General features: G+C 42.7%; 1 protein-coding gene across 11 annotated transcripts in view; it reads left to right on the top strand.

The window, feature by feature from the left end:
* The window catches only part of KRIT1 (KRIT1 ankyrin repeat containing), a 54,370-nt gene that overhangs the window by 5,568 nt on the left and 26,628 nt on the right, over nucleotides 1-22,174 (top strand). For 5 of the 11 annotated variants that reach the window (XR_005594991.1, XM_039527128.1, XM_039527129.1 and 2 more), the window contains exons 2-9: nucleotides 6,275-6,400; nucleotides 9,968-10,092; nucleotides 11,413-11,572; nucleotides 13,377-13,469; nucleotides 15,199-15,328; nucleotides 18,734-18,977; nucleotides 20,326-20,441; nucleotides 20,863-21,006. Coding sequence is in view for 10 of the 11 variants with exons in the window: in XM_039527128.1 (XP_039383062.1) it covers nucleotides 9,991-10,092; nucleotides 11,413-11,572; nucleotides 13,377-13,469; nucleotides 15,199-15,328; nucleotides 18,734-18,977; nucleotides 20,326-20,441; nucleotides 20,863-21,006 (989 nt within the window). In the remaining variant the exon portion in view is untranslated. Of the gene's footprint in view, nucleotides 1-6,274; nucleotides 6,442-9,967; nucleotides 10,093-11,412; nucleotides 11,573-13,376; nucleotides 13,470-15,198; nucleotides 15,329-18,733; nucleotides 18,978-20,325; nucleotides 20,442-20,862; nucleotides 21,007-22,174 lie in introns of all 11 variants that reach the window. The other 6 variants (XM_039527131.1, XM_039527132.1, XM_039527134.1 and 3 more) reach the window with 4 other exon arrangements.

The raw sequence follows: 22,174 nt of genomic DNA, 5'->3' as shown, positions 1-22,174 counted from the left end.
AGTTGTGGTGGAAATCTGTGAGTAAGTGTAGGTCTTTTGTCCCGTTCCCCTCTCCTCCCCCCCCCCCCCTTGATTGGAGAGGAGTTAACAGGCCATTTCACCTTGACTAGTCCATTGAAATATGTGTTAACTATTTATGCTAAACAATCTGTTCCATCTTGTATTTCACTGTGGCACTAAGGGCTTGGCTACACTTGAGAGTTGCAGCGCTGGGAGTTACAGCGCTGGTCGTATAGCTGTGTAGGGACAGCGCTGGTGTGTGGCCACACTGACAACTAACCGCACTGCAGTGTGGCCACACTTGCAGCATTTGCAGCACTGTATTGAGAGGTGCATTGTGGGCAGCTATCCCACAGAGCACCTCGTCCCATTCTGGCGCCGTGGGTTGTGGGAAGGGGACGGAAGGGTGCGGGTCATTCCACTTCCTGTCCCAACGCCCCGTGGTGCATCGCTTCACATCCCAGCAGTCACAGTTTTTCCGGCCACGTTTGTGAGTCTCTTGCTGTGTTTTACTCTCTCTCTGTGAAGCGCGATTTCTGTGGGAAATGGAGCCTGAGCTGCTGAGGACTGTGCTGATGAGTGTCGCCAGCACAACACGTTTGGCAGTTGAGCTATTCCTTCAGCTCCAAAGTGACAGTGAGGAGTCCGACGATATCGAGTCACCTGCCGCGTGTGACACTAAATTGCTTGTGGCATTCACGGAAATGCTCAGCACCGTGGAACGCCGCTTTTGGGCTCGGGAAACAAGCACTGACTGGTGGGATCACATCGTCATGGAAGTCTGGGATGATGAGCAGTGGCTGCAGAACTTTCGGATGAGAAAAGCCACTTTTATGGGACTGTGTGCTGAGCTCGCCCCCACCGTGCGGCGCAAGGACACGAGATTGAGAGCTGCCCTGACGGTGGAAAAGAGGGTGGCTATTGCAATCTGGAAGCTGGCAACTCCAGACAGCTACCGGTCGGTCGGGAACCAGTTTGGAGTGGGAAAGTCGACCGTTGGAATCGTGTTGATGCAAGTTTGCAGGGCCATTAATCGCATCCTGCTAAGAAGAACCGTGACTCTGGGGAAAGTGCAGGACATTGTGGATGGCTTTGCACAAATGGGTTTCCCTAACTGTGGAGGGGCGATAGATGGGACGCATATTCCTATTCTGGCACCCCCCCCCCACCTAGCATCCGAGTATGTTAATTGGAAGGGGTATTTCTCTATGGTTCTCCAGGCGCTTGTGGATCACCGTGGGCGTTTCATTGACATTTACATAGGCTGGCCTGGAAAGGTGCATGATGCACGCATCTTTCAGAACAGTGGCCTGTTCAGGAAGATGCAGGCAGGGACTTTTTTTCCCAGACAGGAAGATCACAGTAGGGGATGTCGAAATGCCCATTGTGATCCTTGGAGACCCCGCTTACCCGTTACTGCCTTGGCTCATGAAACCCTATACAGGGAAGCTTGACAGGAGCAAGGACCGGTTCAACTACAGGCTGAGCCGGTGCCGAATGACTGTGGAGTGTGCTTTTGGCCGTTTAAAAGCTCGCTGGAGATCTCTGTATGGGAAGCTAGACTTGGGGGAAAGCAGCATCCCCGCGGTTATATCCGCATGCTGTACCCTCCATAATATTTGTGAAGGGAAGGGTGAAACATTCAGTCAGGCATGGACCACCGAGGTTCAAGTCCTGGAGGCTGAATTTGCACAGCCAGAGAGCAGGGCTACTAGAGAGGCCCAGCACAGAGCTACAAGGATTAGGGATGCCTTGAGGGAGGAATTTGAGGCTGAAAGCCAACAGTAATGTTTGCTGCCTTGCACGAGAATGAAGTGCAGTGGTTACACTGTTAGTAGGATTCTATGTTACCTAAAATGATTTACAGTGCCTGTTTCTTTACTGGGCTAAGGTATCTTTCAGTTTCTGCAATAATAAAGACTGTTTTCAAAGCCAAGAATTCTTTTATTGAAAAGAAAATAACTTCCTTGACAGACACACAACATTTTGGGAACCTAAAAGGGCAGGGGGGTGGGTTGGTGAACTGTACAGTCACAGGTTTGCATATGTCCTGTCTGGAGTGCTGTGCAATGACTGCTGCACTTCAGGGTGCATATACTGCATGGTGATGGGGGTTGAGTACATAGGGTAAGGGTCGTAGTTCTCAGGGCTGGTTGGTGAACATACAGGTGTTGGAGGCAGCTGGTGGAGGTAAGAACCTGGATGCTGGGGAAGGGGGTTTGGAGCTGACCTTGGGGCACAAGGGAAAAAGCTTTGGGGCGGGGGTGCAGCACGGTAGTGCTCTGCCTGCATGTCTACGAGTGACTGGATAGAGTCCACTTGGCGCGCCAGGATGCTTAGCAGCTGCTTTGTGCTTTTCCTCTTGGCCACTGTGTTTCTCTGGTGGATCCTGCTTTCCCTTTCTCTCCAGTCCTGCAGGTTTTTACTTTCTGTAGCAGAGTGATCCATAACTGCTTTCAGCATGTCCTCCTTGGTTTTTCGCGGCTTCTTCCTTAGGTTTTGTAGTCTCTGTGCAGTTGAGGAGACGGGCAGTCCAGCAGTCAAGGTCGCTTTTGGAAAGGCAAAAATGGCAACAGTTAACAGGGGTAGCATTGTTCATAATGTCATCCAGACAGTAATTCCCACACACTGAAGGAGTTTACAGTCTTCACTTTAGCATACTTTTCCCATACCAAACAGAGCACACATAACCCAACAGGAGCCACGAAATGGTGAGTAAGGGGGACTGATTGCTTCAGGGCTGTGCAGGGGTTTCTGTGCATTGGGGACAGCAAACAGCTACAGGTGGCATCTGCACTGAACAGTCTCCCAACATTTTCCACAGGAGTTAATCCTGGAAGATATCTCGCTGCTGCGGGTCACCAGGGAAGAGCGGGAAGGTGGTCTACAGCAATGCGGATTCCGCCCTGGCCCCTATGCAACTTGCCTGTGTGCAGCAATGGTCCCCCCACCCCTCGCGGCACAGTGGCGCGGACGCGTTAGCCTGACTGGGACAAGGACCACAATGGCTCTCCCTATAAACTTGTGCAGGCGCATTGCCCACGCTCTGGCTGAAACTTTTGAGGAGATTACCGCAGCCGATTACCGCGACGTGATAGACCACATCAATGGGCTATTCCACATCTAGGAATGCATGCATGCATGCAGCCCTAACCCCCCCTCCTCTCCCGAAAATTTCCATCCTGAAAATAAAAGCCGCTTACCGGTAACCCGCTCCTCTGCTTGTCCTTCACCAAGTACCAGCTGCTGCGATTGGCTACCTTCCTCCTGGCTTGAGAAGAGCTCCTGGCTGCATGCCTCCTGGGACTCCAGGGTGTCTCCCCCCACCCCAGTACCTTCACTCTCGGTTTCCTCCCCCCCTACCCTCCTCCTCCTCCTCCTCCTGTCCTCCCACCCCGCTCAGAAGTGTCCATCGTGGTCGTCGGATTGGCAGTGGGGTCACCCCCAAGTATCGCGTCCATCTCCCTGTAAAAACGGCAGGTCGTGGGGGCAGCGCCGGAGCGGCGGTTTCCCTCGCGGGCTTTGTAATATGCACTCCGCAGCTCCTTTACTTTAACCCTGCACTGCAGCGTGCCCCGGTCATGGCCCCTTTCCAGCATGGCCTTTGATACCTGCCCAAAGGTATCGTAATTCCTACGGCTGGAGCGCAGCTGGGACTGCACAGCTTCCTCCCCCCAAACACTAATGAGGTCCAGCAACTCGCCATTGCTCCATGCTGGGGCTCGTTTGGCGCGTGGAGGCATGGTCACCTGGAAAGATTCACTGATTGCACTCCACACCTGGCTGAGCAAACAGGAAGGGGATTTTTAAAATTCCCGGGGCATTTAAAGGGCGGGTCACTTGAGGCCAGGGCAGTAGAGTGCAAACTGATGAGCAGAGTGGCTGAACAGGAATTCTGGGATATCTCCTAATACCCTGGAGGCCAATAACAGCGCTGGTGTGTGGCCACACCTGACGAGCAGCGCTGCATCACCAGCGCTGCACTCGCTACACCCCAAGCAGACCAGGTGTTCAGCCAGCGCTGCAGCAAGGGAGTTGCAGCGCTGGATGTGCCTTGCAGGTGTGGACAGTTACTAAGTTGCAGCACTGGAAAGCCTCCACCAGCGCTGCAACTCTCAAGTGTAGCCAAGCCCTTAGAGTTTTTTCCCAGACCTGAAGAAGAGCTCCATGAAAGCTCAAAAGCTTGTCTCTCTCATGAACAGAAGTTTCTCCAATAAAAACTATTACTTCATTCACCCACCTTGTCTCTCTAATATCCTGGGACAAACAGGGCTATAACAACACTGCATAAAAGCTGGCTTAGCACTTAAACAAACTCTGGATAGAGGTGCTTAGCGAGAGACTTTCACCAGTTCAGTGATATGACATTTTTTAAATATTTGGCTGCTAATATGTACTGCTTAATATTATTGTTTTAATTTAAATGATTTTAATGGATTATAGTGAGTTTAAGGTTGTCAACATTTCAATGTTCAATATGTTTATTTTTAATATAAGTCTGTATTTAATTTAAGTAGATATCCAATTTAAATTAAAAAAATATTAAATTAAATTATTTTTTTAAATCAACTTTTATCCATCCTGCTAGAAAACTACTTAAAATCCCTCATTTACAACATATTTGTGCTATAATGCTTACCAATTACTCCCAACTGGTATTTGTTAGGCAAATGATGTGCTATGACTAAGGATATGATTTCATCATGGAGATCACAGATTCTGTGACTTTAATGGACCTCCATGACTTCTTCAGCTTGAGCCATGCTCCAGGCTGTCACCCCCACCCTCCTCGTGCAGAGGAACTCTGGGCTGTCAGGCACCCCATTGCAGCAGGGCTCGGGCTTCAGCCCCCACAGTGGTCAGCCCTCTCACCCCCATGCACAGGTCACAGGTCTCAATGAATTTGTGTTTATTGCCCGGGACCTGCCTGTGACTTTTTCTAAAAATAACCATGACAAAATCTTAACCTTAACTATGACTTCTGCTGAACTCTCTTCATTTAATTGTTACTTCATCCTCTCCACCCAAGTCCACTATGATTGTCTGTTTTATCACCAGTTGTGTCCTGTCAGTCATGTAGATAGTTCCTGCTCCAGAGAGCTGACAGTCGTCTTTGTTACATGTCTGTACAGCATTTAGCACAATGAGGCCCTGATGCTTAATTGGGTTCATAGATGCTACTGTAATACAATTCAATATTTAAAGACTTCTTCCCCAATCCTAATGTTGATATCTTCAAGGTAGCAGAACATGAACATCAAAACAGCCATACATAGGGCATGGCTACACTTGCAGATGTAGAGCTCTGTGAGTTAAACCAGCCTTCGGAGAGCGCAGTAGGGAAAGCGCTGCAGTCTGTCTAGACTGACAGCTGCTTGCGCACAGGCATGGCCACATTTGCAGCACTTGCAGCAGCATTGGGAGTGGTGCATTATGGGCAGCTATCCCAGCATGCAAGTGACTGCAACATGCTTTTCAAATGGGGGTGGTGGGGTGGAGTGTGACAGGGAGTGTGTTGTGTATATGTGGAGGGGAGAGAGAGTGGGGTTTTGGGGGGCTGAGAGCATGTCAGCATGCTGTCTTGTAAATTCAGACAGCAGCAGACCCCCCCTCCCCACCGCCTCTCTCTCTCACACACAGCATTCCACGCTAATGGCTTGCATGCTGGCTGTCAGAAATGGAGCTTTGAAAGGGCATTTCCGCATTCCTACAGGAGTTCAAAACAATGACAAGAGTGGCCACTTGACTTAAGGGGATTATGGGACGTTTCCGGAGGCCGATCACAGCGCAGTAACCCAACACCTCGTTCACACTGACACCCATGCGTTGTAGCCAAGGTGCAGCAAACGTTATTCCTCTCACCAAGGTGGAGTAATAGCAATGCTGTAGCTGGGGAGACAGAGCACTCTACGTGCCTTGCCAGTGTGGACGGGGAGTGAGCTAGGGCACCTGGGGCTCCTTTATTGCGCTGTAACTTGCAAGTGTAGCTAAGCCCTTAGACAGATCAATGGTCTGTCTAGCCCAGTGGCCAGTGTCAGAGGAAAAGAACAGAACAGGGCAATTATTGAGTGATCCATCCCCTGTTGTCCACTCCCAGCTTCTGGACATTAGGACACCCAGAGCATGGGGTTGCACCCCTGACCATGTTGATAGACCTATCCTCCATGAATTTATCTAATTCTGGAATTGTCATAATGATGAAAAAACATTTTTAATCAAGGTCTCATTTATAACATTTCACATTTAATTATTCTTTTCCCTTTGCATTTTTCAGTTAACCTCATCTTGGTAAAATATACTGGATTGAATACATGGAAGACTGAAGTCCTCTATTTATCCTCCAAAGAGGTGCAGCAACACTGCAAACTATAAATAGTAATGATAAAATCTCCATTTTGTGGTGAGACAAATGTGCAGATAATCTATATTTATTGATCATAGGTAATTAAAGGGTTTTCAGTTGTGGGTCAGGGAAAAGATCATCTGAAATGTACCAGAGATTATCTTGTTTTTAGATTATAAAGGTAGAACTAGTTAATTTTTGCAGATTTTTTAAATTTAATTTAATTTAATTTTATTGCAGTTTTAGGATTATATAGAATTGTCATTATAATCTATTTTAATATAAGGAAGAGTAATCACAGCTTTGAGGTCCAGAAAGAATTTTCAGCCAGGTTGAATGAATATAGTTTCAATCTGCCATGAATTGTAAGGGTATACCTGTGCCCCTTAAACACTTAAAGTTGTCCCAGTTAACGTTGTTACCTTGCTGATTAATTAGGGAACATGTTGGTTTAAAGTTGCGCAGCCTTATAGCGTTGTTTGGCAGCCGCTTGCTTTGTCCACTGCTTACAGAAAGAGCAGCCCTTTGCAGCTAGCTGGTGGGGGCTTGGGGCAGGGATTTCCCTACACTCCCCCTGAAATTTCCCCAACACCCCCCCACCCCAGTTTTGTGAATTAGTTACATGCAGTGTTGCCAATTTAGTGATTGTTTGGAAATCTGAATTGAAATTGAAACATTAATACATACTTTAAAAGCATATAAAGTGTATGATAAAATACGTGTATCTGAAAAAGTATAATAGATTTGAAAGGTATGAACATAGACTAGCTTCCTTATACAGCTTTTGTTTTTATGGTGATGTCAGTGCATTCATTTCAGTGATGTTGGCCAAATTATGATTTGTAAGCAAAGTCTAAATGAGCTCTCCCTGACAACTAGTGATGGGCTGGGGGGAAAGGCTTCAGGACCAGATTGTATTTACAGTCACACCTAATCTATCTAGGTATCCAGCAAACAGAGCTGTATTGCCCAAGTGATTTTGGCTGGGATTGGATGCGGGGGTGAGGGAGAATGAAATTTTATTCTTATTGTATGAGTAAAGGGCAGTAGAACTGTACTTAGCCTGTGCTGATTGAGGGCATCAAAAGAGAGCCTGGGGACAGGTGTTTTGCTTGATGGTCTGCCTGAGTCACAAGTACTATTTGCCCTGCCCCTCTCCACTCTTTAAAGACAGAGCTGATTAGGATCCATAGATAGTCTTTTGTTTTGTTAAGTGACCGCTACAGTTGAAATCACTGATAATCAGGTCTAAGTGGAAGAGAAGGCCCAGTCTGCACTAGCAGCAAGGTTCCCCCACTGAGAGCTCAGCTGAAATCACTGTGAGCTGGGTGGAACCTCAAGAGACATGTGAACACACATGGGTGTGGCATCATACTTTCTATTTAAGCAAGAGATTTCACACACTACAAACTGGAGGCCAATGTTAAGTGCATTGTCACTTGTTCATCTTGAAGTTGAACACTTGTTCCGAACAAGACCAGCAAATGCTCACTATCTTTCTGCAAGAAACTCAACTGACTGGCTTACAAGCATATGGTGCAACAGTGAAAGACTCAACTTGAAAAAGTGAAGACCTCTCTCACCACATTCAAAAAATTTGCATACATGGCTGATGAATGCGCAGATGCAAATGGGCAAGTGTTAAGTCATTGTGTACATTATCTTTGTCAGCGGTAGGCCAGTAGATGCATTTCTAGATGTTCAAGTTATAGAAAACACATCGGCTGCATCTGTGACAACCCACATCTTAGAAGAGTTAAATGCTTGTCAATTGGACCCCAAACAGATGGCTGCTTGTGCATTTGATGGAGCTGCAAACTTCTCTGGAAGACCTTGTGGAGTACAAGCTTTGCTCAGGGAAAAGTGTAACCCTAATCTCTCCTATACATACTGCAGAGGCCATCTACTCCAACTAGCGCTAGTACAAGCTGCAGACTCTTTAAAAGACGTTTAAAAAGCTATAAATTTAATGTCTTCATTATATTATTTTTTCAGCAAGAGTCCAAAAAGACTGAATATCTTGGAAAATATAGAAGAAACACTGGGACTGAAGTTCAAACTAGTCCAACCTGGGAAAACCCTCTGGCTTTCTCATGAGCGATCCTTGGCTGTTTTCTTACTCCAGCCATTATTACTGACTTTGGAAAGTGTCTACCAAGATGGGATGGATCTAAGTAGTGAGGCTGGTGGATTACTTTTGCTACTACGTTCAGAGAAGACTATTGCCATTCTCTCCCTTGTAAGTCTACTGTTGAAACCACTTGGGTCATTAAACAATACCATCCAGGCATCTGATACAACAGTAGTAGATCTTTGTCCAGCAATAGAAGCTACATTTGGATCAATCAGAGAGCTATCCATTGAAAAAGTACTGGAAGAAGCAAAGACTTCAGTCCAGAAGTTGACTAATGAAAGCATTTATATTAAAATTAATGGAGATATCCTATCTCCTAGAACTGGAAGGGACTTTGAAAGGTCATTGAGTCCAGCCCCCTGCCTCCACTAGCAGGACCAAGTACTGATTTTTGCCCCAGATCCCTAGGTGGCCCCCTCAAGGATTGAACTCACAACTCTGGGTTTAGCAGGCCAATGCTCAAACCACTGAGCTATCCCTCCCCTCCTTAAGTGAATCCTTAAGTGAAGAGAACAAGAAGTGTTTAAGACAACTGAAAAAATACACAGACTTCTAGATTCTACTCAATCTCTACATAGCTTTTACAGATCCCTGTCCTATAAACCACTGACAGTTGAGTGAAGTGAGGCACTACCAGCAATGTGCTCAGGACAGAATAGAAAATTTGAACATAGAGTGGAATATCATACAATGAATGAATGAAGATTTGGCTTCAACTTCTTTTTTATCATCACTAGTGGTTCGACCTGATCTTTATGCTATGTTTCCTGAGATGAAAGAAGTAGGAATTCATCTCTTGCTACTCCCAGTCACAACAGCTACAGTGGAGTGTTTTGTCATCGTTCGATAGAATTTTCTGTTCTGAAAGAAGTTGCCTTCTGCCTGATCATGTGAATGAACTAATGAGCATATCAACTGAAGGAATGGAAGTACTGGACACACTAGACGCCACCAAAGATGAACGTGTTGCATTCAAAAAGTTCATTAACAGAGTTGTGCAAAATTATAACAAGAAACCAAGAAGGATGTAGATGTCGTGCTTCATCGAATGCCTGAGGAGCCAACTTTAATTTGTGTGATGATTTCAAAACAATAAAATGGTCATGAAACAGTTTTCAGTTTTTACCATTGGGCCATATAGCCCACCTTCACCCTCATGGTCTCACCCCTCATCAGCCCTTAACCTGCCCCCTCCCACACACACACACCCCGTAAATTCAAAAAAAAACCCTCCTAATTTCAATTCCTGGGGAAAACGCTGAACCAGGGTGGACCAGCAGCTCCCCGCTCCCCTAAGTTCTCTGTGGCAGCTCCAGATAATAAATGATCTCCAGATAAATTATCTCCAGATAATAAAAAATGAATAACCTGTTTTAAATGGAAAACATCAGTGAATATAATTATTTATGCTAAGGTATGATATATTTGGTTTGTTTTCATCTTGTTTCCTCAATCTAACCTTTTATTTCTGTTTATTTCATTGTCTCTAGTAATGAATGAAAAAGAATAAACCATGGGAAACCCAGAAAACATAGGAGATGCATATGTTGCTGTGATTCGTCCAAAGACTACTGCTAGCCTGAATTCTCGGGAATATCGAGCTAAATCATATGAAGTATAAACAATTTTTTTTAACTTTCTTTGATTAACGTTTGAAAATATGAAAAATAACATAATTGAACAACAAAAACCTTAATTAACCCTCAGGTTAGATAGATAAACAGAGATTTACTATCTGAGCAATCTTAGGTACTTATATAGCTCCCATTACTATAGTAACTGTGTCCCACTCTTTTATTATCTATTTATTTATCCTCAGAAAAACTTTTGTGACATAGGGAAGTATAATTATCCCTATTTTACAGAGTGGGAGCTGAGGCACAGAGAGACTAAGTGACTTGGCCACAGTCACACAGGAAGTTTGTGGCAGAGGAGGGAGCTGGATCTGTGTCTCAGGCTAGTGTACTAACCCAACAAATACCAAAACACTATAATGTATTATGTTATACTTTAAACAAATGTCATAATCACAACACATACTAGAAAAAAATCAGGTAACATCCTTCTAAGTTTCTGAAGTGATTTTTTTTAATTACATTTTCTTTGTGCTTAAAATCAACAATCAAACCTCAGCACAGCATATTGACAAGAACATGTCAAACAGTTGCTGTTTTAGAATCTGATCCTATAACCTCTGTGCAAGTGTTAACAGAGTCAGGTCTTTTAGTGTAAGGCCAGGTCAGGTATCATGTTGCATATTGGTGGAACTCTCTGCTGCATGGATCTTAATACAAGATTGGGATCTTGGCTATTCCCATTTCTGTGTCTTTGGTGGTCGAGATGGCCTTCCAGAACACGCTGTTTTGCATACTTTCTGAATTTTCTCACTGCTTTTACAATTGACTACCAAGGACCAATTTGGGAAATTGCACCAAGATCCCACAAATGTGGAATCTTTACTGGCCAGTCATGCTTCTCCTTTTATAATACCCATTTTATAAATAAAAAGCCCTATGTATAATGACTTTGTACTTTTATTATTTTATATCAAAGGATTTCAAATAAGAAAAATTAAACATTCATCATATAGTTAACGACATAATTTTTAAGGAATACATTCTGTAAATGATTGCTTATGGACAAACCCCATGCTTCAGCAGAGTTCATGATGGTTGTGAAGTCTGCAGTAAAATGCTTAGTAGAATGTCACATAGGAGTTGGCCATCCATGACTTCGAGGACCTGAAAAGTTGGGTGAAAGTACATTCAAAATCACAGTATCTGTTGAATTGTACCATATATCCTTGTTATTTAGAGAATTTCGCACATAGCACTACAATCGGTTAATTAAAAACAAAATTTTGCTAGTCTGCTTGTTAAATAAAAGTAATGTTTCAGTAATTCTTAAATAATTCTTTAATTTTATTGTTTGCAAGATTTTGTTGCTTGAGGTTCCCATTGAAGGACAAAAGAAAAAGAGAAAGAAAGTTTTGCTGGAAACTAAACTTCAGGGAGGCAGTGAGATAACCCAGAGCATCTTGGATTATGTAGTAGAAACCACCAAACCAATTTCACCAGCTAATCAAGGTATCAAAGGTGAGAATTGTTTTTCCTTATTTCGTATTGGTGTCTCTATAATAATTGTATTACTCAAATAGGCCAGTTAAAGGAAGTAAAATAATATCTGTTTTAGAAATTAAGCTCTATTTTAAGTTCTGCAAACAGAAACATGCAACTGAACCCTCAGGCTGTCCTTTATTTTCCTTTTACTTCTAAATGTCTTTAAAAGAACCCTCAGAAAACCCCAAACTGTTTCTGACAAGTTTATCGTAGGTGAGACCTTGTGTGCCCATACCGATATTTCAGTACAAAATGAGTTTTACAGCCAAGTTTCTAAATACTTGGAAAAACTAGATTACAGTGCACACAACCTTAATCACAGTTAAAAAATTAGCAATTTTAAAAAAGGCTTTAGGGATGATCCAGGAAATTATGCACCAGATTGACCAATTTTACCAGGTATAGTATAAGGCTAAGTTATAATAAAATAATAAAAAAACATCTGGAAGATCGTGATATGATAGTATCTAGCTAGCACAGTTTTTGCAAAGGAAATTTGTGCCTCACTTATCTGTTAGAATTCTTTGTCCATGATAGTAAAATAGAGGATAAAGGGTAACCATTTGATATAGTTTATTTAGACTTTAATAAGGCCTTTGACAGGTTCCCTCTCAAGTAGCTAGTAAAGGATCTAAGTAATTCTGGGGTGAGAGAGAAAGTATTGTCATGGATCAAAATCTGGTTGAGAGATAAGAAACAAAGAGTTAAGAATACATAATCCATTTTCATCAGGGCAAAGGCTTAATGGCAGAGTGTCTCAAGGTTCTATATTATGACCATTGTTGTTTAATAGACCACGTTTACACTTAACAGTTTTCTTGGCATAGCCATTTTGAGTAGGGGTGTGATTTTTTTTTTTTTTGTAATGATAAAGCTGTGCTGGCAAAAAGTGCTTTTGCCTGTATAGCTCATTTTGTTTGCTGAATGGTATAAGTTATACTGACAAAAGTACCTTTTTGCCAGTGTAACTGCTTCTACACAAGGGCGATTTTTGCTGGTGTAGCTGTACCATGGCCATATAATTATTAACAATCTAGAATAAGTAGTGAAGTAGCAAAAATTTGCAGCTGGCACAAAATTATTTTGGTTAGCTAAATCCAGAGAAGACTGAGGAATTTTAAGAGGGTTTTACCAAGCTAAGTGAACGGGTAACACAATGAAACTTAAATTCAGTGTTAATAAATGTAAAGTAATGCATGGTGGAAAGAAAAATTTGAACTACAGATACACTTTACAGGGTTCTAACTTAACAGGATTGACTCAGGAAAATAACCTGGGCATCACAGTGTACAGTTCGATGAAGACTTTGCTAAATGTGCAGCTGAGGTCAAAAAGGCAAATCAGTGTTAGGTTACACAAAGATGGGATGGAGAATAATATGGAAAACATCATAATACCATTATATAAATTGGTGGTTCTCTTTCATGTGGAATACTGTGTGCATTGCTGCACACCTCATTTAAAAAAGTATATTACAGATTTTAGAGCTGGTTTAGAGAAGGGCAATGGCAATGATTAGGTTCATGGGGAAAATTCATATGAAGAGAAATTGAAGGTATTGGTAATTCTTTACCTGTTAACAATCTGTGTGTGTGTGTGTGTGTTTAGTTGCACACATATTCATGCAGCTGCTCAGGGTTGTTCAGATTTAATTTGCTTCCTCAGTTTTCAGAAAATAATATATTATTTTGTTTCCTGGGAAACAGAAAGAATCAAACTGCCAACCGTTTGTCCATACAACACTCAGTTGATTTCCTTTGTTGTTTTAATAATATGTTAGGAAAGCGAGTAGTGTTAATGAAGAAATTTCCTCTTGATGGAGACAAGGTGGGCAGGGAAGCCTCTCTTTTCATTGTTCCAACCGTTGTCAAAGGTAATGTTTAAAACATAATTCCTGAAGTTGTGTGAATTTTAGAGAAAGTTAAGCCCTTGTTTCCTAAAGAATTTACATATTTATTTTATATAAATGTTAACTGCTGTGATATTTATATTTGGGTTTGGAAGAATTAGATTGAGGTTGATAAAGGTCCATAATTGTCTGTTTCTCCAGATGCCTAAAAACAGGAGAGAAATGTAGTTAGTCAAAGTTTAAAGAGAATCAAAGTTTTTAAAAAATAAAACGTTGCATTTTTAGAGAACCAGTGCAATATTTTGTTATATACTCAGTACATTTACTAATAGTTAATTTTGGTATTATGAAACAAGAAAACAAATTTTATTACAAAGGCTACTGTTTTTATACTAGTAAACATAAAAAAGGATCTTTTCCAGCACTCTTCTGAGAGAAGAGTCCCCATTGAAGTGAATGGGCATTCTTGCCTGAGTAAGGAATGCTGAGTAGGTCTCTGAAGGCAAAATATATTTCACATAATAAGGGATTATAAAATACTTTTATAATATTAAGGAAGTTTTTGTGTTTTACTGGGGAAACATGTTCGCTTGCTATTTGTGATATGCTTTGAAAGTGAAAGTTGGCAAATAAACACCATTTGAATCGTAAGGTCTTTCACAAAGCTAACAGGTTATTTTTCCTTCAACAGTGTACAGTATACAGTTTTTTCAGTAACTCAGAAAACGAACATGATCACAATGGTGGAACAGTAACGGAAAATTTTATGAAGCGACAAAGAGTCCTCTGGCATCTTATAGACTAACAGAAGTATTGGAGCATAAGCTTTGGTGGGTGAATATCCACTTCGTTGTCACATGCATCTGACAAAGTGGGTATTCACCCACGAAAGCTTATGCTCCAATACTTCTGTTAGCAGGGGTCCCCAACGCAGTGCCCGTGGGTGCCATGGCGCCCATGGGGGCATCTAAATGCGCCCGCGTCCTGGCCGGCAGTGGAGCACCTGCTGAAATGCCACTGAATTTCTGCGGCATTTCGGCGGTGACGCCTCTTGATGACATCACTTGTTGGCGGCAAGTGACATCATCGATAGGCGTTGCCGCCAAAACACTGCAGAAATTCGGTGGCAACACCTCTCGATGACGTCACTTGTCGGTAACAAGCGACGTCATCAAGAGGCGTCGCCGCCGAAATGCCGCAGAAATTCGGTGGCATTTCAGCGGGTGCTCCACCGCCGCCACGGTCCTTCTTCTGGCGCCCGCCAGACGAAAAGGTTGGGGACCACTGTGTTAGTCTATAAGGTGCCACAGGACTCTTTTTCACTTTTTACAGATCCAGACCAACATGGCTACCTGTCTGATACGGAACATTTTATAATACATTTAGGGTATCTTTATTGCATTGAATTTTGTTACAAAAGAATTGGTATGTAATTTGTGAGAGGCAAGGTGGTTCAGGTAATATCTTTTATTGAACCAACTTCTATTGGTGAGAGAGAGAGAAGCTTTAGAAGTTAGTCCAATAAAAGATATAACCTCACCCACCTTGTCTAATATCTCTAATATCCTGGGACCAAAACCACTACAAAAACATTACATATGTAATTTGTATCAGTTACCATTTGGGAAAAATTGATCTACCATAGTCTAAAAATAGAATATAATTTCTTTTGACTGAAATTGTATAACTGCAAAAGAAGAAAACAGGATTTTTGTTGCTGTTGAATAGTTTTCTGTTTCTCTTTCCTTTTTAGATAATACAAAATATGCATACAGTCCTGGATGCCCAGTTTTCTACTGCTTACAGGACATCATGAGGGTCTGCAGCGAATCCAGCACTCATTTTGCTACACTCACTGCTAGAATGTTAATAGCCTTGGATAAGTAAGAAATATCATTAGTAGAAATACGTGGTTAGAAATAGAAATAGACAAGGAAGTCTGCAAACATGAAAAATTAGATCTGTTTTACAGGAGTCTTGTGATCACTGAGAAGGAAATCACGGTGATATCACATGTTGTTTTCTTAGTAAGTTTATTTTAAAAAAACAAGCAAATCTTGAGGCTTGATTTGTAATTTTTCACACCAGATAGTTTCGAGGTGAAGATGGTTATACTTTTTTAAATCTAGAGCAGGGATCGGCAACTTTTGGCATGTGGCAGGTAAACAAACCGGCCTGGCCCGCCAGGGTGCTCACCCTGGCGAGCTGTGTGCCAAAGGTTGCCGATCCCTGATCTAAAGGGTCCCAAAAAGAGGCTTGTTCACTTCTAATGCATTAAAGAACCATGCAAGAATATTAATAATGATACCTACATTTTATATAGATAATCTTAATGATAAACTTGCCAGAGTATAATGGAGTCACCTTAGCATCTCCATAGTTTAGATTGCACTGAGGTTTGCACTTAAACTAGGAATTAAACTAGGAATTAAACCTGCTGTAAATCTGGGGAAGATAATATAGTGTATCTTCCCCAGATTTACAGCACTTATTTTTAAATTAGATAATTATGAAAATTTACAGATAATTACTTTAATCTGATTTCTAATCTTTTGGAAATTGGCTAAACACATATTTTTGGTGAGTCTGACTTCTTCAGCTCTGTGTAGCAAATACATTTTTTGTGATTTTTTTTTTTGAGATTTTAAAAGTGACTCACTCCTAAATTCTGATCCTGCAAACACACACACTCTTAACTTTACTCGTGTTGTTCCATTCAGTGGTAAAACAATCAGTCCTTCATTTTATCTTCAGAAATGAAGAAATACTGGCGTGGCTTGTCCGAACTGTTCTACAAACATTGAATTCAATAGAATGGCTCACGTGAGTGAAGTTAAGCACATGCATAAATGATGGCAGGATCAGGGCCAAAGACAATATCAAAATATAAGTTATACACCTCTACCTCGATATAATACGACCCACTATAACACAAATTCAGATATAACGCGGTAAAGCAGTGCTCCGGGGGGCGGGGCTGTGCACTCCGGTGGATCAAAGCGAGTTCGATATAATGCAGTTTCACTTATAACACAGTAAGATTTTTTGGCTCCTGAGGACAGCGTTATATCGAGGTAGAGGTGTATGTTAATTTTTTATTTATTAGCACTGGTAGTCATAACGTTTTCTGTCTGCTTCGCAGTGGTAATTGTCAAACTTACCTGTCATTGAATCTAGAATCTAAGCTTCTATTTAATATAGAATATCAGGGTTGGAAGGGACTTCAGGAGGTCATGTAGTCCAACCCCCTGCTCAAAGCAGGACTAATCTCCAGACAGATTTTTGCCCCAAATCCCTATATGGCCCCTTCAAGGATTGAACTCACAACGCTGGGTTTAGCAGGCCAATGCTCAAACCACTGAGCTATCCCTCCTATGTTTTTTGCCAGACTTTATGGTTGTGAAGAAAACCTTGAAAATGTGAACAGAATATAACTGATGCTGTCTCATCTAATTGAGTCTTTAGACAGACTGAAGAAATAGCTCTGAAAAGTTTGAACACCCTAGCCCAGTGGTCTCAAACTCAATTTACCTTAGGGCCAGTGCCAGTCCTCAAATCCTCCCAGCGGGCCAATAATGTCACTCATGCCGCCCAAAATTCCGCCCCCACCTGCCTAAGGCTCTGGGAGGGAATTTGGGTGGGGGAGGAGGTCTGGAGCAGGGGATTGGGGTGCAGGCTGTGAGAGGGAGTTTGGGTGCAGAAGGGGTGAGAGGTTGGGCTCTGGGAGGGAGTTTGGGTGGGGGAGAGGGTCTGTGGTGCAGGCTCTGGGCTGGGGCAGAAGGTGGGGGTGCAGGAGGAGGGTGTGGGGTTGCAGGCTCTGGGAGGGAGTTTGGGGGCTGGGGGGGTGGGGAGGAGGTGTAGGCTCTGGGAGGGAGTTTGGGGGCTGGGGTGTGTGGGGAGGGTGCAGCCTCTGGGAGGGAGTTTGGGGCTGGTGGGTTGTGGGGAGGGGGTGCAGGCTCTGGGAGGGAGTTTGGGGGCGGGAGGGGGTATGTGGGAAAGGGGTGTGGTGCAGGCTCTGGAAGGGGGTAGGGTGCGGCGCTTACCTGGGGCTCTGGGTGGGCAAGGGGGCCTCCGTGCACTGCTGCCCCCAGGCACTGCCCCCGCAGCTTCTTATTGGCTGCAGGGGAGCTTCGGGCAGGGGCAGCGTGTGAAAGCATAGGCCTGCCCTGAGGCTGCAGGGAGGGGCCGGCAGCCACTAGAGCGAGCAGGCAGACGCCGTTCAGCTCTGCTGCACTGTCGGGGGAGCACCTGGGGGCAGCAGGTAGGGCCAAGGGAGAGACCTGGCCCCAAAACTGCTGGAGCCCTGTGGGCCACACTGGGGAGGATCGTGGGCCGCAGATGGCCCGCAGGCCGGGAGTTTGAGACCCCTGCCCTAGCCATCTAATGGGGTACTTGCTCAAAAGGCCTCTCACAAGCCAGGGACAGTTTATTGCACAGTGGCCACAACTTTACCAAATAAACAATATTGTAAACAGATGGAAGGAATTAAGGTATTATTTGCAGCAAAGGGTAGCTGATGTCCAGGACACCTTTTGTCCTGACTAGGAGAACCCAAAGTCACAAGAAACTACCCAGCTAGAGATATACCATCCAGTCTACCCATGTTTGGACACATGGCTTGGACTGCAAGCCACACTCCACTCCCATAGAAAGGTTAGAGTTGCTACTGAAACAGAACAAGGCAGCCTCTGCTTGTGAGTGTTTCTGTCCTAGCTACACAGTGAATACCACAATTCTCAGAATATATATCCCTCTTTATCTCCCTTCCATCCTGGCCTAAATAACCAAATATTTTTTCCCCTGAAAAGATTATGTCCACCCCAAACTTGTGTATTACAGTATGTGAGAACCCACACACAAATATGATTTGACCTTAAAAAAGCCCCAAAAGCCCACAGTGATCAACAGAATGATAACATTAAATCAACAATTAAATGCCAAGACAGTCTCCAGAAGATAAAGACCAAATGCTTGCCCTAATTCATGCCCCACAATGCATGTGTGGATGGCAAAATCTTACTGCAGCAAAAGGAGTGTGTAAATGGCCCAATGTTTCTCCCCAGCTTAATCTAAACAGGGGGCAGGTCCCTCCCTCCCTCCGTCAGTAAAAGCACTCCTTAGAGTCAGAGGAGCAATTCATGTAACAGATTTAGGGTCTGATTCTGTAGCCTCTTCATGCACACAACAACCTTTGACTTCCCCAAAAGTGGTGTACCCAGTGTGGCTAAAAAATTAGCCCTTTGTTTATCTTCAAAAGGGTAGTGTGACTTTTCCATTCTGTTCTGCAGGTGGTTAGATGAACGACATACACAATCTCATTCCATCCCAGCTTTATTCAGACCATCTCCTCTTGAGAGGATTAAAACTAATGTTTCAAACCCTGCATATGCTATTGAACCTGGGCAGACAGAGAGCTCTCTACACATGGGATATACTGCATTAGAAATAAAGAGCAAAATGCTGGCGCTGGAGAAAGCAGATATGTGTATCTACAACCCTTTGTTTGGGTCAGATCTTCAGTATACCAACAGGGTAAGAGTTTTGTAGTATGAACTATATTTTAGTTGTTAAACGGATTTGATAATCATGTATTGAACTTTAACATAGGTATTCTCAGTCCAATGCTTGTGGCCAGATTTGATTTTCAAATGTGCGAATTTGAAAATCTGTCCCCTTAATAGCAACAAGTTACAGTAACGCCTCACTTAAAGTCGTCCCGGTTAACGTCATTTTGTTGCTGATCAATTAGGGAACATGCTCATTTAAAGTTGCGCAATGCTCCCTTATAACGATGTTTGGCAGCTGCCTGCTTTGTCCAATGCTTGCAGAAAGAGCAGCCCTTTGCAGCTAGCTGGTGGGGGCTTGCAACCAGGGTGGACCGGCAGCCCCCTCATCAGCTCCCTGGCAGCCACCCAGCAGGCTATCAATTGCTAGCAGTTCAGCTGTCCCTCCCCCCACTGCCATGTGCTGCTCCTGCCCTCTGCCTTGGAGCTGCTCCCCGGGCCTCCTGCTTGCTGGGTGGGGGCAGAGAGAAGAGGAGGTCTAATATCAGGGTGTCCCCTTCCCCCCCGTTCCTGCCACCCGCTTACCCCATTTCCATAGAGCAGTGGGGAGACACAACAGGGCTCAGGACGGAGGGAGCTTGCAGGCAGCAGCTGCTGTCTCAACTTGCTGATCAAAAAAGGCAATAGTCTTAGAGTGGGGTCAGCATACTTAAAGGGGTAATGCCACACACACACACACACACACACACACACACACACACACACACACACACACACACACACACACACACACACACACACACACACACACACACACACACACACACACACACACACACACACACACACACACACACACACACACACACACACACACACACACAGTCTCCCCTCCCTCCATTCATAGAGCATGACACTACATTAACAACAATGTGTTAACCCTTGAGGGCTCAACCGAATGCTAGTTCATCATTTAGCACTAAGGCATTCCCTAGGAAATATTCCACCCTCTGACTCCACCACCTCAACCAAGCTTCACAATCATCATTGCTGTGTACAGTATTAAATTGTTTGTTTAAAACTTATACTGTATATACATATATATAACATAGTCTTTTGTCTGGGGAAAACATTTTCCCTGGAACCTAACCCCCCCTATTTACATTAATTCTTATGGGAGAATTGGATTTGCTTAACATCGTTTTGCTTAAAGTTGCAGGACATAACTACAATGCTAAGCGAGGAGTTACTGTACTGTATTTACATTGGTTCCACAGAACGTACAAGTCACTGCAATTGGTTTGTTGAAGTCTCAGTGAGAAGTTTTTCAGACTTTTTTTTTATTATTATTTTTTAATAGTATGTTGTCTTCCTAGGTTGATAAAGTGGTTATAAATCCATACTTTGGTCTTGGAGCTCCAGACTATTCAAAGATTCAGATTCCAAAACGAGAAAAGTGGCAACGCAGCATGAGCAGTGTCACAGAAGACAAGTACTGTTACATTTATATAATTTGTTTTATATTATTCATATTACAGTAGTGTCTAAGGCCCCATTCAGGGAGCAGGGCCCCCATTGTCCTAGGGACTGCACAAAATCTTATATAAAAAGTAGTCCCCAAAGTGTTTGCAACACAACAGATTGGTGAAACAAACAAATGTAAGGTGGAGTACGGGGGGACAGTTGGAGGATGAGGCAACACCAAAATGCTTGTTTCTTAGCATGATTACTGTTAGTCATGGCTGGCCATCTGTCTACCTAAGTTCTAATTGTATAAACATTGACACATTTTAGCTGCTTGTGCTTTGTGCACATGATTAGATACCCATAAGTTGTCATTTTGATATTTCTTTGTTTGATTGTTGAAATATAAGTGAGTTTCATCTTTTTCATATTTTGCTTCTCATTACTAGAGAGCGCCAATGGGTAGATGATTTCCCTCTTCATCGCAGTGCTTGTGAAGGAGACTCTGAATTACTTAGTCGCCTTCTAGATGACAACTTTTCAGTCAACCAGTTAGATAGTGACCATTGGGCACCTATCCATTATGCGTGCTGGTGAGTATTTTTTCCAAGTGAATGTATTTCTGGTATTTATGGCTGAAAACCTCTACCACTAAGCACTTGTGTGGTTTAAAATAGTAATTAAATGCCAGAAAATCCAAACTCTAGCATTTTAGTTGTTATTTGTTCTTATAGTTAATATAAAAAAAATGTTGAAAGAGAAATTAAACCTCATGCTTCAAGGTTTAAGCTGATCTCTGACTAAAGAGTTTAGAAGATGGAGATCTAATGGGACAGTATCCTACGTCAGCCTAATGCTAGTTTTCTTGTACCTTCCTCTGAAATACTTGGTGCTGGCCCCTATCAGAGAGAGTGTATTGGACTAGATGTACCATGGGTCTGATCCAGAATACCAATTCCTATGTAGCCCAAAATTTTTGATTTTATTAAAACAATTACAAACCATCAGACCCATAGAAATGTTTCAATATTTAATTCAGTCTTTAAATTAATCATTCTTCTGCAAATATTACAGTACTGAGAATTTGAAAGTGAAACTGACATATGAACAAATGTGAAACTGACTATTGATTTTTGTCTATGCAGAAACAAATGCAAAAAGTTAACCACATAAACTGGATTTTTAAAATCTTTTGATTTTAATGTCATGCGTGAGAACCCTTAGATAGAATGTGGTATAGAAGTGAAGAGCATTATTATTAAACAATGGCTTGATTATTCCATTTTGAAAATACACAGAGAGCAAGAACTTTAAATAATATGTTCCTTTATTTTTGTTATTTCGGTGTTTTACTTCTGGTTCTATGCAGCGTTTCTACAGAATGTCTTATAGTTGTAACCTGGCCACTATAGATAACATTACACCAGAAGTTTCATTATAACCCTTCTTTTCACATGATCCTTACATTCTGAAATACATCCTTTAGATAATTATCCTCATGTGTTTTCTTAGCCCAGAGGTACATTTTTATGGAAAATGAGGTAACATTCTTCAGCTATTTTTTGAATTATTGAAGAGTGAAAGAAATTACACTTATTTTAAAGCATTATAAAATGTTTTTAGCTCACCAAAATTTCAAATGGCTCAAATCCACTTCCCACCAAATAGTCTGTAATGAGGAGTAGGTTTATCCAGAAAAGAAGAATTCTGCTCTGCATTCGTGTAGTCTGAACTAAAATTGTTCACAAGACAGCTCTTATT

This window comes from Mauremys reevesii, linkage group 2 (assembly GCF_016161935.1).
Source record: "Mauremys reevesii isolate NIE-2019 linkage group 2, ASM1616193v1, whole genome shotgun sequence".
NCBI lineage: Eukaryota > Metazoa > Chordata > Testudines > Geoemydidae > Mauremys > Mauremys reevesii.
Note: the sequence above shows the minus strand (reverse complement) of the source record. Positions and strands in the feature narration are given on the sequence as shown.